Source organism: Centroberyx gerrardi, chromosome 9 (assembly GCF_048128805.1).
Source record: "Centroberyx gerrardi isolate f3 chromosome 9, fCenGer3.hap1.cur.20231027, whole genome shotgun sequence".
NCBI lineage: Eukaryota > Metazoa > Chordata > Actinopteri > Beryciformes > Berycidae > Centroberyx > Centroberyx gerrardi.
In genome coordinates this window covers 20,719,096-20,738,297 of record NC_136005.1, presented here as the reverse complement: position 1 = coordinate 20,738,297, position 19,202 = coordinate 20,719,096, and the positions used below count along the sequence as shown (strand labels likewise).

The 19,202-nt window shown below is 44.0% G+C and overlaps 1 protein-coding gene across 1 annotated transcript in view; it reads right to left on the bottom strand.

Annotated features, from left to right (window-relative positions):
* The window catches only part of LOC139926663 (tensin-3), a 35,521-nt gene extending 20,591 nt beyond the window's left edge, over nucleotides 1–14,930 (bottom strand). The window contains exons 1-13 of the mRNA XM_071918438.2: nucleotides 14,766–14,930; nucleotides 14,389–14,439; nucleotides 14,184–14,306; nucleotides 13,978–14,042; nucleotides 12,910–12,993; nucleotides 12,489–12,601; nucleotides 12,142–12,202; nucleotides 11,963–12,038; nucleotides 11,653–11,782; nucleotides 11,248–11,313; nucleotides 9,895–9,999; nucleotides 5,623–6,615; nucleotides 2,375–2,505 (exon numbers count right to left, since the gene is read on the bottom strand). Coding sequence (XP_071774539.2) covers nucleotides 2,375–2,505; nucleotides 5,623–6,615; nucleotides 9,895–9,999; nucleotides 11,248–11,313; nucleotides 11,653–11,782; nucleotides 11,963–12,038; nucleotides 12,142–12,202; nucleotides 12,489–12,601; nucleotides 12,910–12,993; nucleotides 13,978–14,042; nucleotides 14,184–14,306; nucleotides 14,389–14,439; nucleotides 14,766–14,915 — 2,148 coding nt within the window. The 5' untranslated portion in view covers nucleotides 14,916–14,930. The remainder of the gene's footprint in view (nucleotides 1–2,374; nucleotides 2,506–5,622; nucleotides 6,616–9,894; nucleotides 10,000–11,247; nucleotides 11,314–11,652; nucleotides 11,783–11,962; nucleotides 12,039–12,141; nucleotides 12,203–12,488; nucleotides 12,602–12,909; nucleotides 12,994–13,977; nucleotides 14,043–14,183; nucleotides 14,307–14,388; nucleotides 14,440–14,765) is intronic.
* Nucleotides 14,931–19,202: the final 4,272 nt, after the last annotated feature.

Here is a 19,202-nt window from a genome sequence, read left to right as displayed (position 1 = left end):
GAGAGGGAGGTCAAGCAGGACTTTGGCTCATCTCCTTCTGTTTGGAGTGGCGTCTCTGCTGTTGCAGCCATGTTGTCAGCAGATTTCTTGTTCTTCCTCCGGAATATGCGAGATAGCCAGGAAAAGAAGCCACGCTTCTTCTTCTTTGGTTTTGTCGACAGGCTGTCTTTGGCACTGGAACTGTGAGGTCCTGTAGGTTTGACCAGTCGGACAGGTGGAAGTGTCTTTTCCAGGGTCAGACAGGACAGATCCTTGGTGTCCTTTACAGTTTCAACCACAAGGCTTGGTGGAGCTTTGACCTCAACCTGGATGGCTGGAGCGTGGGACTCCTGAAGCAGGTTGGTTGATCCTTCCTCAAGCTGGTGAATCAGGGTGTATTCAGCAAGAGAGACGGGGAGAACCTCCTCTGAGGAGGAGATATTGTCACATCCAGATGAGAGGACAGGGACTTTTGTTCCCTCACAACATTCAGGTTGATGCAGGACGGTGACAGAGCTTTCAGCAGCGGCCTCAATCTGTGAACAAGAGTTGACCGTTTCCGTCTTGATGATAAAAGGACATTGTTCTTCCTCCTTCTCCAAGTCCTGGAGGAACAGCATCAGTTTGGAATCAGCTTTGACGATTGGCTCCCATTCATCAAGATGATATTGTGTAGGGGAATGGTGTGCAGCGCAGGCAGCCATAAATGTAGAACTCACTGATGAGGAAGCATAGATGTGCTTTTCATCAAGTTCCTCCTCCTCCAGGAGAACTGAGAGGAACTGCATCAGGTGAGAATCAGTGCTGCTGACAACAGGTTCCCATTTGGTCCAGAGTCAGCCCATGCTGTGGGGAGCAGTCAACTACAAATCTAGAGAGATATGATGAAGCGTAGAGGAGCTCCTCACCAAATCCCTCCTTCTTTGAGTCAAAGTGGGATTTGACCAGTGGCTCCCACTCATCCAGGCAGCTCAGAGTGGATCCACAGGGTGAGCAGCAGTCAGCCACAAATCCAGATGTGTCATGTGGGGGAGCAAAGAGGTATCTCTTTCCAACTGTCTCCAGGTGGTAGTCATCGTCAAAACCATTGGGGGAGCGCTGAAGCAGCCTCAATCTCTCAATGATTTTGAAGTCATCAGTCATTTGAGCCTCATGGGATGGAGCCTCAACAAGGCGGAGCAGGTTGGATTGATTCTATGAACTGTGTTGCATTCTGTCCAGCTGCATTATGATTCATCAGATGAAGCTCAGGCTCCAGTAGACGATGACAGATGCGATTGATTGATGACAGAGATGTCTTGCTTCGTACATGGTTTATAAACTACACATGATTAAAAAACACATAACTGAATATTTGGAATTTGTATTAAGATACCGTATTTTTTATGCGGAAAACATCTATTTAACTGCTAATTCCTATTGCACTTTCAACTGTTTTAAGCCACAAGTTAGCTCACTCTAATCTTACTAGTACCTACTACTATCACTACTATACATTACTATTACCTATTACTACTACCTACTATCATATCTGAGGGGATACTTTAGGAAAATAAAAAGAAAAGTTATCCATCTTCGATTCAGCTTTTCAGGTGTAGAATTTCTTTTTTACAGAACAACCTGTGCATCAACCCATGTAGTTAATAGAAACATGGGTAGCACTTTACAATGGCCTTTTCCCAGTGCATGAACCTTTAAGCACCGATAACATTTGTTTTGCCCCCCTAATTACGTTATTGTACCCTGTAATTATTTTTTAAATTTGCAGTAATTACAAAAATAGTTACACCATAACTACCTTATAAATCTCTCATAATTACAAAATTGTTACCCCTTAATTCACAGACTTGTTGTTTTGTTACCCTGTAACTACAGCATTGTTATTTTATTAGTACCCCATAATTACAAACTAGTTACACCATAATTAGCGGGCTGTAAAATAAAGCGTTACCAAACTATATTTACATTTATTCTTAATAAAATTGCTCCTATTCAATATATGAGTTGTCTGACTGACCTTAACATACTGTATGCTAAAGCGTTAGCATGCACACTGGACAAAGCAATCTACCAGACTCAGAGATGATTTCGGTGCCAATCCTCTCATCGCATATTGGGTAACGTGACCAATGGGCCAAACTCCCAAAAAGTTGGTGTAGTCCTTTAATGTGATGGGGTTAACATGGCTGCACAGAATGAAACCACAACTGGACTTGATAATGCTTATGGCAGCTGCACACAGAACGGAAGCACTGATGAGACAACATGAAACGCATGATACAGAGGGAGGCTACAACATGAACAAAGGTGCTGCATGTAGGTATAATATGACTGAAGCCTGACTACCACCAGTAAATGTGGCATACAGTGACATGAAGGGGGGAGCTGTGTTTACCTGAGATGCTGAGAGGGTGGGACTGTTGACGGGGGGGTTCCTGAAGGTCTGAGCTCCACCCCCCCTCCATCCTGGACTACGGAGACAAGAGTAGTCTGTCACATCGCTGACTTGCTTCTGCTGCTGCCAACCTGCTCAGGGAGAGAGAGAGAGAGAGAGAGAGAGAGAGAGACATAAGGAGTCAGACAGTCAAGCAAAGAGATTGAAAGAGAGATTACAATCTAAAATGTAGTCAACCCAAGAGCCAAACTCTCCTCTATGAAGCTAAATATACAGTATATAGACATTACATTCTAAAAAAAATAAAAAAAACAACAACAACTCGGCACTGAAGGTTATTCACACACAGTTATGAACCAGATGCCAAACTTGCAATAAAAGGTGATGACAATGAATCTCCTATGGCTTGTTTGTCACTAACAGTCTCCAAAAGCTTCTATCAGTGTGTTTATCAGCAGTGCATGGCTCCCATCACCAGGGCAGAGCCTGTGACTAAGCTAGACTTTACTCTGACCAGATGGTGGAAGATCATGGGATCTTCTCGGAATACATCTGCTGGAACAATCGTCGTCTCAGATGTGTGGAGCGTTGCCCCCTGGGCTAGACCTCTTCCACACTCAGAAACTCTCACACATCTATACTGGGTTAAGCCAATATACTGATTTGCTGCAGATACTGGCCTTTGAATATTGGCTGGTCAATGTCGTCCACCTCCAATATGATATGATGCAGTTTCTTTGATATCACTGTATAATTGACCATGCACATATCGCTGATGTCAACTGAAAATTTTGTATCTACAAAACATCAACTTTTCAGGAATTTGTTTTTAGCTTGACAACAATGTATTTTTGAGTTGGGCGTTACGATGATATGAGGCTTTTCCACACTGAATACTTGACATTTTGGGAATTTTTTGACACGGTCAGATTTTGAATATAACAATATACAAAATATCAGCTATTGGCAGCTTCAATCCAAAAATATTGGCATCGGTTTTGACCTTGAAATTGTGAGTGTTGGCTGTTTCAAAATCACATGAAAGCCAAGCTAGTTCATTTGAAAGCAGCCCATTTACTCCACTATACCAGTAGGCCAGCTGAGGGTGTTTTCATAAAGGTTTTCACAGTATCTAGTATCATCATATTCATACACTGTATTTATGAGAGGGTTACGCTCTTTTGAAGAATGCAACTCCAGATGATGATGAGAGGAAGAGAAATGAGGGATAATGAGAACACATCGGAGAGCGAAGTGTTGTGTCATACTTCAAAAGCATTCCCGAGCGCTTACAATATCCTGCCTCAAAACACCACCTTGAAAAAAACACGTTACAAATGGACACACACACACACACACACACACACACGGTCACAATAACCAAGCAGTGAAATATTAGAGCCACTGCTTTCAATGTGCCCTTGGGACATGTCACACAGACACACACACACACACACTCACTCACATACAAACACACATGCTCCATTTCCTGTGCTCAAATTCCACGATTTGGGGAGAAGTGCATGGAAGACCTCTCACTGACCTGGTGGTGCACAAAAACACAGGGTGAAAAGTCAAAAGTCAGCAAGTCAGCTGTAAAGTAACCCTGTGTGGCTCATGGCCGCAGGTCCCCAATAACTACAGCTGCCTCTGACAGAGATAACTCAACTCCTGTCATGGCCATTCACCTCAGCGCTTGACTGTTGGCAGTTGCCTTGTGAACCGTAGCGGCCGTTCTGAGGTTCGCTTTGATGCAACAGCTGCTCTGTATGCAAAGAGCTGGGAAGTGATGACATCACTCATACACCTATGACCTGCGCTCATCAAACAGAAACTGAGGCAGGGACGCAGGTCACAGCAGATATGTGCTTCACTCTCTAGGGTCCATCCCAGTGGATATGAGACAGCATAAATCCATCATATCTTGTGTGTGTGTGTGTGTGTGTGTGTGTGTGTGTGTGTGTGTCTGTGCACACCTGCATGCATGTGTGAGTAGATATGCGACTACATGTAACAGGAGCAGAAATTAAGTAACAGAATGCAGGAAGGGAAGAAAAGAAAAAGGAATAGCGGATAAAATGGGATTTAGAAAAGACAGTAAGCAATACTACTTAATTGGGTCTTGAGTCTGGACTTTTATAATACTGACACAATATCTGATTCCCTGACAATAGCAGGAAGCTTGCTGCAAAGGTAGGAGGCCCTGTAGGAAAAGGCTTTGGCCAAAGCAACTTTGTTTCAAGTACAGGGATAGACAAGGAGTCCTGCATCCTGTGAGCATCTGTGATGTATTGTGGGCTAAGGCCATGTAATGCTTTTTAAGTAGGACTTTATAATCATTAAGTGCATTTACATGCAGCTTGTGAGGAGAGTCCAAGTCCATGGTAATGTGATTATGTTTGCTGGTTTGCTGGAGGATTCTGGCTGTTGAGTTTCACTGTAGTAAGAGGTCAGGTAAGTCTGTCATCTCACTTTTTTCCTTATGTAATATTTTCTTTCAGCTCTGTATATTTCCATTCAAAACAAGGCAGATTTGAGGGTAAACACATCATTGTATATAGAGCAGAGGTCCCTATTTTACACTGCTTACACGGCAAGAATACCTACTACCTGTTTAATCAAACGTTTCCACCCTTTCAGCAAATACCACACACACACACACACACACACACACACACACACACACACCTTGGAACAAACACATATGTGTGTGTGTATGCTGGGGTCTCTCTCTCTCTCTCTCTCTCTCTCTCTCTCTCTCTCTCTCTCTCTCTCTCTCTCCAATTTCCACAATCAGCCAGTGCTTCGTTCCTTCAGTCAGGGTTATAAAGGTTCTCTGTATGTGAAGGCTGTACTGAGCTCTACTATATAACAAGCCCAACCTCAGCTTTACCTGCCTGCTGCTTTCTCCCCCAGTCAAAAACAGCAGCCCGTTGGCACAGGTGTATTTTCCTTAGCCTGGCATGTCAGCCAGTCCTGCTACCACACAGTGGACTGTTGTGTGTCTCTGTACTGGAAGACTGCGGGCGTTCCTTTACAAGACATGTGCTCAGGCTCGGAGGGAAACTCTATTAACTGTTCTTCAGAGTTGTGTACTGGTACTGTACTCTGTTGTACTTTACAGAACAGGACTGTTCACTGAGCACTGGTAAAGGAGAGGCTGATCTTTGGTGTTGGATTACTTGAAACTTTTCGTTCTATGGTATGATACATTTGACCCTCATTTACACAGTGTGGCCCGGTCTTACCTGACAGATGAGCATTTCCCTTATGGCTGAGGCCATTGGTGTAGAGGGAGGCGGAGCGGGACAGGGGGGCACAGCGAGTGGGGACAGGAACGAAGGTGGGGTCCAGATCCAGAATCAGCTGATTCAGCTGCTCTATAGACTCGTCAATGTCTGTGGCTAACGATGACAGATCCTCCTCTTGGCATGGCGTCACTGGCAGGGATGAAGTGTGTGTGGTATGTGTGGAGTGTATATTGTGTGTAACATGTGTCTTGTGTGTGACATGTGCACCGTCCTCACCCACCGTCCCTCTCTGCACCGCCTCTCTGCTGCTCATTCCTCTAGGCGGTGTGTCAGGAGCCACCAGTGGCGGGGGCTTCTCTGGGCTGCACTGCCCCCCGTTTAGCCGCTCTTCACCATCCACCGGAGAATAGGTGTGTGGGAGGGCATCAACCATCTGCTGCTGCTGCACCCAGGAGTGAGTGGAGTACTCACTTTGGGCCGAACCCCGGGCCTCAGGCAGGCTCTCAGAGGAGAGAGAGCAAATGCTGGTTGAGCTTGGCAAGTCTAAGGCGGGACCCGCCTCATCATTATCTACTTCTTCCTCATCGTCCAAGATGTCAGTTTCCCTCTCGCTGGACGAAGCCTCTCCGTTGATAGTGTGTCCTAAGCCAGACTCATCTCCGGCTATCTCCCCCTCTCCTCCAACGGAAGCAGAGAGCTCCGTCATGGCCTCCAGAGGAGGCTGAGCCAGCTCAAAGTCCACCCCAGAGAACAGCTTCCTTGCCAGGACACGTTCGTCCTGCCCAGCTCCTCTCCTGAGGTTGGCTGTGGCTGCACCTCCGGCCCTCTGGGAGGCAACAGACAGGCCTGAATCACTGCTGGCAGATGGAGCTCGGTCACTGCAGCTGGGGCTACTGGTGGCTGTGTTGAATAAAGCTCCTTCTTCACTACTCCTCTTCCTCACTCTGGCATACAGGCTGCCATCCCCAGGGTCCAGGGCATGAGGTAGCGCTGAGGAGGAAAAGAGGAGTAGAGACAAAATCACACATACATTATTTATAAAGTTTATAAGCTCATGTAAAGCACTGTACATATAGAAAGAAGAGTGAAAATAGATGCAAACAATAGATGTAACCTGTGAATCATATTCTCGCTGTATATGACTCCATACCCACACTACTACTGTGCGTGACTCATTATGACACACACACACACACACACACCACCTGTCAGACCCCGGCCCTCACTCCAGACACACTTCATGTAGATAACACAGAGCCTCTTTGTGTGGGCTGGCGGATGCGTACGTGTGTAGTGTATGTGTGTGTCACGGAAAGAACATGTCTGTCAGAAGACAACTCTACCTGGGGCCAGATGGAGCCGATAGCAGGTACACATACACATACACAGATACACACACACACACACACACACACTCACATATTTATATAAGCTTGTGCTTCTAATGGCCTGGATAATGTTGAGGTAAACTACCAAAGACAAATAAGGCAGTAAAATGGGCTTCAGTCTGTGTTGAAGATATCTGTGTTGCTTTAACTGACTATAGCAGCTATTCGACAGAACCCTTTTCTTCTCTGCTGCAAGTCTGACCGAAAGAAGAATTGAAAACATTCTAAATAGAGTGTAACATACTGGAAATAAAGAACATGTTTGTTTCAGATAAAGGCTTAGATAGTAGATAAATAAGAATGCCTCATAATAACACTGTACAGTGACTGCAACAATACATACAGTACATACCAGTCAGTGAGCTGTAGAAGCATAGCCTCTTAAGTCCAGAGAGGCAATAAAACTCAAATACCAGACATGCATGGTAAAGCCTCACAGCTGGTCTAATAGATCCCATGCACACACACACACACACACACACACACACACACACACACACACACACACACACACATACAGATGCACACTAGTACACACACACACACACACACACACAGATGAACACTGATAAACACACCCAATCGCTTTCACAATATGAACTTCAGAATGAATACCACAGCAGTTACAGTGCAACTTTATCACCCATGCATATCAATAAAAAAGATATCCCATTTCCATGCAAACACTAACTAACATTAAACTAACACTCACATCAAGAAAGCAGCTTACTTCACCCGGAGTCAGGAGTAAACTTTCACTGTTCCCACTGCAGACTAGAAACAGGATGGAAATACTTGCTGAAGCCTCCCATATGAACTCCCTTTGGAGTCAGAGGGAGGAAAAGAGAAACAGATGACAAGCGAAAGGAAAGAGGGGCAAGGACGAGGACGGAATGAAAAGGATGAAGAGAAAGATGGAGGGGAGAGAAAGAAAAAAAAAGAAACATAGAGAGGGAATAAACAGATTCAGACCAGCTCTGTTGAAGACTCGCTTTTCTCCTCTCCTGTCGTTCTCTGTGTCTCTCAGGCTGCCACAGGAAGACAAGCAAGGAACATTCTTTCTCCAAAGGTGCTAACAGCCCCCCTGTGTCCCCCCACAACTCTCTCTCTCTCTCTCTCCCTCTCTCTCTCTCTCTCTCTCTGTCACTCCGGCACTCGTTTTTCTCCCTCTCTGTCCCGACACTGTGAATCCCCGCCTTCACCGTCGTTTTGAAATGATTCTGTTTTGCTGCCTTGTCCCCTCCTTTTTCTTCCTCCCTCTCCGTCCGTCCTGCCCTGCAGCCCCCCCCCCCCCCTCTAACTAACACAGGTAATGCTGTGGAGCGCCCTCGTGCATTTTTATTCGTGGGCAAGCAGTTGAAGGAGGCTGAGGGGTGGATCATTCACAAGCCAGCATCTAACTAGACACACTCCAACACACACACACACACAGGTGAAGGAGTTTTTGCAACACGCATAATGCACTAACACACATTCAAGTAAAACACACAAGGCAAAGGACCTTGAGCTGGCCAAATATGGCGAAGGAGAATGTAAACATGGGGGCGGGCTCCGGGGTGGCTTGTGTGTGTGTGGAGGGGGGATGGGGGCATATGAAGTGGTGGAGGGGAAGGAGACAGACAAATTGCAAACTGCAACCTGAACCTGAGAGCAGCAGCTAGGGAGAGGGAGACAGGCAGCCAGATAAAGGGAAGAGAAGAAACAGTGAAAAAGATAGAGAGAAAAAAAAAGAGTAGAAGATAGGGAGCTGGAGTGATAGAGGGAGCGGAGGGGAGGGGCTCGGGTGGGCTGAGGGGTTAAAGCAGAACCACCTGTGGTTGAAAACAACATTCTTCTGACTGGTTGCGTTACTCGCTGGCTGGCACCCTCATTATGTTCCTGTGCATGCATGTGTGTTGGCGGTAAACTTAATGGCCATGTGTCTTTGCATCCGTGTGAGCGCGTGCGTGTGTGCTTTAGTGTGCGCATGGCATGTGTGTGTGTGTGTGTGTATGTGTGTGTGTGTACACTTGTATGTGTGTTTACATGCCATTTTTCCACATTTCTTCCCCAATGATTGGTCTTGCTAAATTACATGGCTGGCCAGAGCAGATTTAGCAATGGTATAAAACAGCTGGAGCTGAAACCTCAACCACCAGTTATAGTGATTGTTTCAGCTGTCTGGATATGTGTTTTTGTGTTTGTGTTTTTCTGTGTGTGTGTGTGTGTGTGTGTGTGTGTGTGTGTGTGTTTGTGTGTTTGTGTGTGTGTGTGTGTGTGTGTGTGTATGGTTATTCTAACTAAATGGAAACTCCTGAAAAACAGCAGCCTCTAAATGCACGGGTCTGGTCAGCCTGCTGTCTGGTTGGTTGTCGTTACACCCATTCCCAGGAACGTCTAAGAACCCTTTGTAACCACAACAGTTGTAAGCTGTCACACTGATGACCAGACAAATACCCGCAACACAGACCGCAGCGAAGCCCAAAATCCAGAGATCCTCTCTCAGCGACTGCATCTGCTTAATGGAGAAGCAGAACTTCTGAATATCAGCCCACAACTACTGCAACTACTACTGCAAATATCCCATTCACAATTCTGAGTTGAGCAGGGCTGGATTGGCAGTCTAGTATTCCTAAAGAATGGACACAGACAACTAAAGGTATAGGTCACCATCAGGCTGGAGCCGGGCAGAGAAGTTTATTTAGCTGCCAGAACTTGCTGCTTCTCCAAATATATTGCTTACCTGTGAAATCCTGTCTAATAATGGAGCCAGCGAGCCACAAATACAAAAAAGAAAAAGAAAAAAAACAGAAAAAGAGAGTAAAAGAACGAGAAAATGAAAGAGAGAAAAGGGGGAAGAGTGAGAGAGATTTCCAAATAAAAATACAAGGATGCATCTTACCTATTCCAGGAGGAGAAGTGTCTTGATATGAGTCTCGTCTAACCAAGGGGTCTAAGGTATCGTAGTCCACTGTCACAGTGTCTCCGTTGTACCACAGCTCTCTGCCTGCACATGAAAATGACAAACAAACAGTCAAGCAGACAGAGAGGCAGCCTCAGTCAGGAGTCAGTTATACAACAAAAGACACACACACACACAAACAGCCTCACCCAGATATGCACGCTCAATAATATCAGCTGATTCCTTACGGCAAAATCTACGGCAAAATAATGTGTGCATGAAGTTTAGTTCTACCACAATTTCTTGGAAGGGCGTATTTATCTATCAGTATCTGTGTGTGGGTGTGTGAGTGTGTGTGTGTGTGTGTGTGTGTGTGTGTGTGTGTGTGTGTGTGTGTGTGCGTTTGTGTTCTGATCAGCTCTGGTTTTCCCCAGACTGTGTGTTTTCCCTTCTGTACAGTATCTAGGATCTGAATTCCTGTGAGATGTGTGTGTGTGATAAGCCCTCATATTGCTTCCTGTTGAGAGGAGAGGAGTGTGTGTGTGTGTGTGTGTGTGTGTGTGTGTGTGTGTGTGGTACAGGGCGGCTTGGCTGACATGCACCCCTCCCGGTGTATTCAGCCCACTGCTGCTCTGCAATACTGCCCCCACCTGGGTGACTGCAAGCACCCACTTGTTGGACAATCAACAAAAAGATACGAGCCTGTCTGAAAGTCAGTATGTAGGTGGCGTGCTTCGACCTGAGTCATGTGTGTCTCCTCTGCTTGAGTTGAGAGAGACAATACAACATGCTGCAGCCTTTGTTCATCAGCAGCACTTATGGCCCAGGTGTAAAGTGGGTTACACTGCAACAAAAAGTCCATTTTAACAAGTCATTTTGTCTCATATTTTGCCTTAAAATCTTATTTTTCTTAAACCAAGAGAAAAATTCTGCCAGTGAGGTGAGATAACTCCACTTGTTTCCAATGCAGTTTCACTTCTTTCAGGAATTTTCTAGAAATTAGTGTCAATATCTTGAAACAAGTCAGAAAAAGGCAGATCACTGCACTACTACCAAGAAAATGATACTTGATTCTACAAAATTCTTGAAACAAATTGATTTGCATTGGAAATAAGTTAAATAATCTAACGCCATTGGCAGATTTTTTTCACTTATTTTAAGAAAATTATGATTTCAGGACTCAATACTGAACTAAATGACTTGTTAAGATGGATATTTTTTGCAGTGTAAGAATGTGTATTGGTTATGCCTGCGTGTACGTGTGTATGTGTGTGTATGTATATGTGTGTGTGTGCTGGCAGGAGTCTGGGTGTCCGTTAGGGGAGGGGAATTTTGTTGGGAGTGGGACAATACCTGTAATCTTCTCCGGACTGTCTGAGAGCAGCAGCTCCACCCTCCCATCTTCTGGAAACCTCGGGTCTGGAACATAAAAAAAAATAGTACAATAAGAAAACTACCTGGCCAGTTGACTTGGCATACAGTAAACTGCCATATTCCTTTGTGTACTTCACACCTGCGCTCCACCACACCTGGCATGGGTGCCAAGGTTAGTCTAGGGTAATATTTACACTGGGGGGTGGGAGGGGGGACAAGGAAAGAGCGAGACAAAGGAGAGTCAGAAAGGCAGAGACAGGGAGACGGCGCTTATCAGTTAGATATTAAATGCAGATTTATAATTCAATGGAGGACAGAATGAAAGAACATGAGATGGGAGATAGCAGTCAGCAGACTATGGCAGCATGTTATAAATACCGTTACCTTCATTGGCGCAGTCAAGGTCCGCCTTAGAGAAAGTGAGGGTGTGCCCGTGTATAATGCCCGTGTGAAACTGGAGACGGAAGATGACCTGGCGGCTGGCTGACTGGCTGTTTTTATCATAACAAACCACCTGCCGTCGGAAAAATGAGACACATAATTCACTATTGTTCACTCCTTCTAGTTCACCAGAATTAGTACTTCTCTTTTTAGTGTAATAAAGCAAAGATAATACAGTGAAGTACCTAGTTCTTATTAATCAATATTAGTGTGGAACTGTTAAAGCATGATGTAAGGACACATTACCGCTCACCATTATGTCTCCCTTGATCAGTTGAGCTGGCTGGAGCACAAAGTAGAGCCTGTCTGTCAGGCCTGCTCGCACGTGGCTGTGATGGATGTAAACACACAGCGTATTATCGACAGTATTTTAAGTATCCTGTGGTGTTTAGCGGAAGAGCTTTATTGTGTGACAGATGAAGCGTTTCTTACTAGACTGCCGATGTGCAGACTGCTTGCAGATTCTGATAGACTCTCAGGAACAGACAGCATCCTGAGAAGAAGAGTTTCATGCCAAAAGAAAAAGTTAAAATTGTTCAAAAACCATCTCAACAGAATACAGATGTGGGTAGCATAATGCAAACACTCTCAATATCGGCTTTCCAGTAGTCCCACTTTTAAAAGCTCACTGCACTGCTGCTACATAATTACTCCATCCCCAGGTTTGGAAAATAGTACTGCATTAGTAATGGCGGATAGATGCAGGGTGGAGGTCTCCCACAATGGCCAGCTATCACTATTGATCAAGCTCTAATTCAGGTCAGACATCTGCTGCTTACCTCCATCTGGTCTCATGTTGGGAAGACCGTAAAGTACAACACAGAGGAGGAAGGATGGAGAGGGACACATCCTTAACCCTCCCTTCATCAGACTACCCAGCATCCACACATACCTGGAGAAGAAGAGAGATGAACAGGGAGAAGCTTCATCACTCATATTGTTGTTGTTTGTATATCTAGTACATGTATCTCCAATAACATGGGAAATTGGAGTTATTCTACTTGTTTCACAGTCATATAGTAGCTTTTTCTGGTAATTATAGAGGGATAAACAGGGTGATTAGTTTGAAGTGTGACCTTGCAATCTGAGGTCAAGAGCCACCACAGATCCCTTGGCCTACAGGGAAGATCAGAGGCTAAGAGCTGAACCAGAGTTGACCTTTGAGCTCCAGTGCTCCCGGTCAATCAAGCATGCTCTTACCGTTTTTGAGAGGGGGTCATCAGAGTGGACACTTGGTCATTGTAGAACCTCCTCATGGCAAAGTGGTCAAGAGAAAGGTCTGCACTGAGAGAGATGCACATATAATACATAATGCTAATACTCGCTCAACTATCAGTCAAGACAGATTTACAATCACAAGTACGTGCCTGCACACACACACACACACACACAAATAAGATAAGCTGTCACAGACTCAAACAATGTTATCAAGAGGTGACAATCAGCAATTTCACAACAGCGAGTCAGCTGTTCGGGCTTGAACAGCATGCACACACATACACATCCACAGTGTGGAAACCAACTTGATCTTCCTCTTTCCTGCATTTTCAGTGGACGCTGTGACTTGCTTCTAACTTTGACCTTTCCCATGATCTCTCCCCGACTGCAGTGACAGTCAGAGAAAAGGAGGACGTGCTTTCCATAGCCCACAAGGAAGGCCATAAGAAAGAACATACGCAACACTGCACCAGACCTCACAATCCCAGGGTTCTGTAAAGACCGACATTAACAAAGTTTTGTATCTTCTACAGGCCCTGTCTCCGGTGCTGTGGTACATTATAAGTAAATATAATAATAAATTCACAGGTATCCAACGGCAACGGGAACCCTGCCCCAAAATCAAATATCAGTCCAGTTCAAAGTGTCTTTAATCAACTGTCCTGCCCTTTGCCTTGTGGAGACATACACCGGCTTCTGTTCGGTCTGTCTATTGTTCACTCACTGCTTTTTGCTTTTGATCTTCAAACATTTCCTTTCAGTCTGACATCAGTGTCAATACTGAGTCATTACTTCACAGTTGCAATTCCCATTCTTTCTAGTATTGGTATTCAAAAGAATCCCAACAATGTAATTACATGTAGTTACCTGTGAGATATCAAGAAAAGGACTCTTCAAGTACAGTTACTAATGAATGAAATGAATCAACAAATTAAGTCCTTTACCTTTTTATTTTAGGGAAGTTCAAGCGAAAACATTCAAGGCCTTTAACTGTCCGCCATCCTTGCTATATTTGAACAAATCAACAATTGCTTATGGCATCAGTGTTACCTGGCTGACATGTTGCTGAAGTGGATATAGGAAGCCACCAGTACTCCGATCCGGCCTTTACCTCCCTGTTGAGGACAGGCACAGAGTCAGGACAAGTCAATATTATGAACTCACCTATACAGAACAATCTGAACTGTTTAGGAGTGACATATACGAAAATGTCAGAGTCACTGTATTGGAGAGGAAGCAGAGAGGGTGATGTTTACCCTGCAGTGTAAGACCAGCACGTGCTTCGGGTGCGTTTGGAGCCAGTTTTCCATTGTTGTGCACACATTGCAAATCTGATCCAGGTTGGGAGCCAGGAGGTCCACCCAACCTGTGTCCAAAATCTGAGAGACAAATCACACCATACAATGCAATACACTGCAATGCTTAGCCTCCCGAATGGGTCATATGAACTATTGCCGTTACCTTGTGGTTCATTTGAGTGAGACAGTCATTCTTCTCTGAAAGGTTGATAAGCTGAAGAAGAAAGGACAAATTAATGTTCTTATCTCATGAGAAAAGAAGGTGGGAAAGAGGGTGGGATGTGGGAAAATGCTCTCTACCTCTCTCCAAAGCTCTTATTCTATCTCTTTTCCCAGCATTTTGCTCTTGCGTGATCATTCTATGGTCACAGGAATATTGTCAAATTTATTCGACTGTTGCACTCATTGTAAGTCATTCTGGATAAGAGTGACAGCTAAATGTAAATGGAAATAAAAAAGATAAAGGGGGGAATAGAGAGAGAGAAGAGGTTATGATGTCTGATATGTAGCGACCCTCTGCAGGCCCGCTACCCATCTCACCAGGTAGTTGTGTCCATGCTTGGACTGGAGCATGAGAATGATGTCACGCAGGTTGTGGAGGTAGGTCTCCTCTGGGCATACCAGAGGGTAGAATATGGTGATGATACGTTCTGTGATGTAGGTCAGGTCAATTCTGTGTGGTTTCTCCATAACTGACGTCGGTCGGTCACATGAGTGCCTAGAGAGACAAAGGAGGTGAGAGGCAGAGTGTGAGAGAGAGAGAACGCCAGGGAAAAATCTATGCGGAGGTGACACCTGATGAGGAAGTGAGCACTTTCAGTCAGCAGTCAGCAGATGTTTACAGAGCACTAATCTGAGCTTGTGCCATATCAACATGAGCTCTATATACCAAGTGAGGCACATTATTTTGGCCCACACAGCGATATTAGAGTTCAAATGCGGTCAGCCTCATTAATCCTAAAATCCTTTTACGGGATGTGATGCTAAATCATGATGGGGTTGAGGCCAAAAAAAGAGGAACTGAAGTGAACGCTTAGTCATCAGAACCCCTCGTCAAGCTTGTGACTGGAGGAGTGGTGATGATTCCCGGAAGAATTATGCTGCCCAAATGCCAGATTTCAGTCTCATTACTCATCACCACAAACTCGCTAGATTGAATCACAGATTCTGACAAGGACAGCAAACGTGTCTGCGATTGGTCTTTTTGTTATATCACTATCTCCGTGTTTTGTTTGCAGTGTGAATTTAAATCTGAGCAACAGCTCTTTTGTTTCTCTCTTGAGAGTTAGATATCAAACTCTCAGGCTGTAATCTAAAGGCCTAGAGAATACAATATCCTCCCACATCTTTCTGTGTTGCATGGAACGGATCCTTGTCTCTGATAGCCAGGCTGCACATTAACACATGGACCAAGACAATTACATGCATGTTTAGCGCATGTTTATGGGAGCGAGACCAAGTGAAGCACAGGGAGTGTACAGAGAGCCAGGTGGTTAACCTCACCTTCACCCAAACCATGTGACCACAGCAGAGTAAACAGCGTCACAGTCGATTTCACCAGGACACAGTATGAGGCCATAAAGGCAACCAGGAATAACATATACAGGAATAACCTACTGCAGCAGCTTATATGAGGGAACACTCTACATCAGGGGTTTCCTCATTTCATCAGAGCTATATTCTTCAGCCCAAGAACCACAATGTATAAATTTAGCGCTGTTTTTGGGATCCAGGGTGATTAAAAACACTTTCACTTTTGTCATGTGGAGACTCACCAGGCAGGTTTTGGGTCCAGACTCTTAGTTAAAGAAATACTGTAAAAGAGGTGATTTGTTTGTTCACATGTTCAGGGCTGATGATAATGACACCATGATGTGATCATGAGCTCAGACAGTCATTAAACCCAGTGATGATATAAGACACTGTATGAATCAGAAGTGCGCAAAATGTGCTATTCTATTCTATTCTATTCTATTCTGCTGTCAACCTGGTCTGTCCACTCTGAAACAGTTGACAGGGAAAGACAAATGGAGCAACTCAGTCTTAATGAGTATGACTAGTCTCCAATTATGTATTTTTGGTCTGTTATTTCAACATTTTTAGACTGCTGCAAACTAAATTTGTCAATGCTCCGCCTGAGGAAACAAAACAAACGGAAGTGTGTGACTTAACCACACACACACACACACACGCACACGCACACACACACACACACACACACACACACACACATACACACACTGGTTCTCTATAGGGTGTGCTGTTTAGTGTACAGCGAAGTCCTTGAACCAAAGTAGCCACATCTAATTATGGTCTCTACCTCACATTTAAAAGGAATGCATTCCAAAATGGATTAGCCATCCCTGTCCCTTTCTGTTCATTCTCTCCTTTCTTTACGCTGGTAGCACAAGCTGGCAGTGAGAAACATCCACAGCCAAGCATCTGCAGCGGGAACAGAGCCAAGGCTTGGTAGTTATTAATTCTACTCACAAACAGTCTCACATCACTGTGAGGCACATGTGCTATACCAGAACGATACAAGGGAATTTCTGAGACTGAACGCAACATGCCGCTGTGACCAGCTCTCGCTCTTCTTGGCATACCCAGTCGCCCAACCCATCGGCTCCATGTGGGTCCCCTTCTTCTCTGTTCTTTTCTTTCACTGACTGCTCTTATTTCTCGCAGGTCTTAATGTGTCAGTAGGCTAATCTCCCTTCAGTGCATCTGAGCCCCATTGAGTATCTTGTATTGAGTTATACAATCTTATTTTTTGTAAAACAACTGAAAACAAATCTGCCAGTGGGTGACATAATTTTGCTTGTTGCTAATATAGTTTGAATTCAAGAATGAAGAAGGATTTTCTACAGTAAATTGACAATATCTCAAAATAAGGCCTTTCAGTACTAGTATCAAAATAATGTAATTTGATTCAAGAAAATGCAAGTTCATTTGCAATGGAAATAAGTGTAATTATCACACCCCATTGGCAGGTTTTTCACTTGTCCTAGGAAAAGTAGGGTGTAAGACTTAATACAAGATTAAATGACTTGTTAAGATGCACTGAGTCCCAGTAGAACACATCTCCCTGGGGTTCAGTGTCTTAATGTGTCAGTAGGCTAATCTCCCCTCAGTGCATCTGAATCCCAGGGAAAAGTATTCCACAGTTAATCCTCCCAGATTTATCACCCATCACATGCTCCTTTATGCACTAAAACCCTGTCTTATCCTACAAAATTGGACCAGTACCATTGGCCAACAAGAATTTCTAAGGAAGAGGGATTTTATGTCCAGTTTATTCTACGTGAATGCAAATTGAATTGGCCATGCTGGAAAAGCCAGAAACTTCTGCTGACAACTATAAACACTTCTACCAAGGGCAGGTCAACATTACTTCCACTTAAGTCAACACTATAAAGAGAGAGCATTCAAACATGTTAATAGACAACAGAAGAGGCTTACCTAGGCTAGAGTTGCAATGAGCCAGAAGGGAAAATCACAGCGATATGAAGCCTTTTGAGTGAGTGCCTGTCTGTGAGTGGTATAGAAAATAAGGTGGAGACTTGACAGAAAGAGAAAGAGAGTGAGTGAGAGAGAGAGGGAGAGAGAGTCATGAGGGAGCATGATGAACGGTGCTGTTACAGTGCGGCTTGCACTTTGCCCTCTCTTGGACTGCAATCTGACAGCAATCCACCCTAGTCTGTGTGTAAGTGTGTACGTAAGTGAAAACAAGTCAATATCATGTGGTTAATGAACGCATCGAGAGTTACACCAAAACCTACTCTCCTACAAGCAAAAGCACCCAATAATATAAAGCCAATAGGGGGTAAATTGTTTAATCTTTATTCTTTATCTGTGTTCCATGGTCTACGTTGGAGCAGCCTAAAAGAATAGTCTGCTACAGACTATTCTGTTCCCAAAGGTTCCCAAACTTTTTCATGTCAAGAACCACCAAATACATATGCATTAGACCACAGAGCCCCATTTGATAAGATTTTGTATTAAGGAAACACATCTGATTAGATTGGTACAGAATTATATAGGCCTGTCTATATTATAGGTAAGGAGTAGGTACAGTGAACCCTAGAAATGAAGCAGTCATCCTTATACATTATCTGGTCGTGCTAATTTCTATTAAATAATAATGAAATTTAACTATTCCTCATTTTGCTGGGGCTCTCCTGGAACCCCCTCAAAGACCCTTGGTGGTCCCCAAATCCCATTTGGGACCCACTGATTTACGAGGTCGCCTCGGTAATAAGGCCTTTACTCCACTGGATGGCGCCAGAAGACGAGTTACTGCTCCCATGTGCTCACTAAATGAGAACGTATGCATCACATTCAAATACATTTTCGGACTAGCTTCTTTGTATAAATATTAAACATCAAGCCAGGGAAAGACACGCCACTCAGCTACAACTGTTTAAATAGGAATGTGTAAGCATGGTGGGCTAGATAGCCAGGTAACATGACTGTAGCTTACGTTGCCTTCATGTGCTCCTCTTAAACTCCGAAAACCGAAGTAAATACGACTTGCCGCGCATTCAAGTGCTTTTGGTTGGAAATAATAATGACAAATTGAACACAAACAAAAGTAGTTTTTGGTTGTTGTTGTTGTTGTTGTTGTTTTATTGAAAAAGCTGACAGTGTCAATGTGATAAAGTGCTACTTTATGCTACAGTGACTCTAAAGCAGAGGAGAACATGTACATCAGGTATGCAATTGATGTTGTAATTAATATATTGGCCAAAAAAATGTCATGAGTGCCAACTAAAAGCTCATCGAATAGTGAATAAAGAAACACACACAAATACAAATTATTTACACACAATGTCAAATAATAACATATAATAATAATAAAATACATTACTTTTACCATCACTAGATGATTCGGCTTCCATGTTCTCCACCCATAAACATCGCATCAAACTGAGCTTTATGCTTTGATCGTTAATTTGCTCCTGTTTTGTTTTGTCTGTT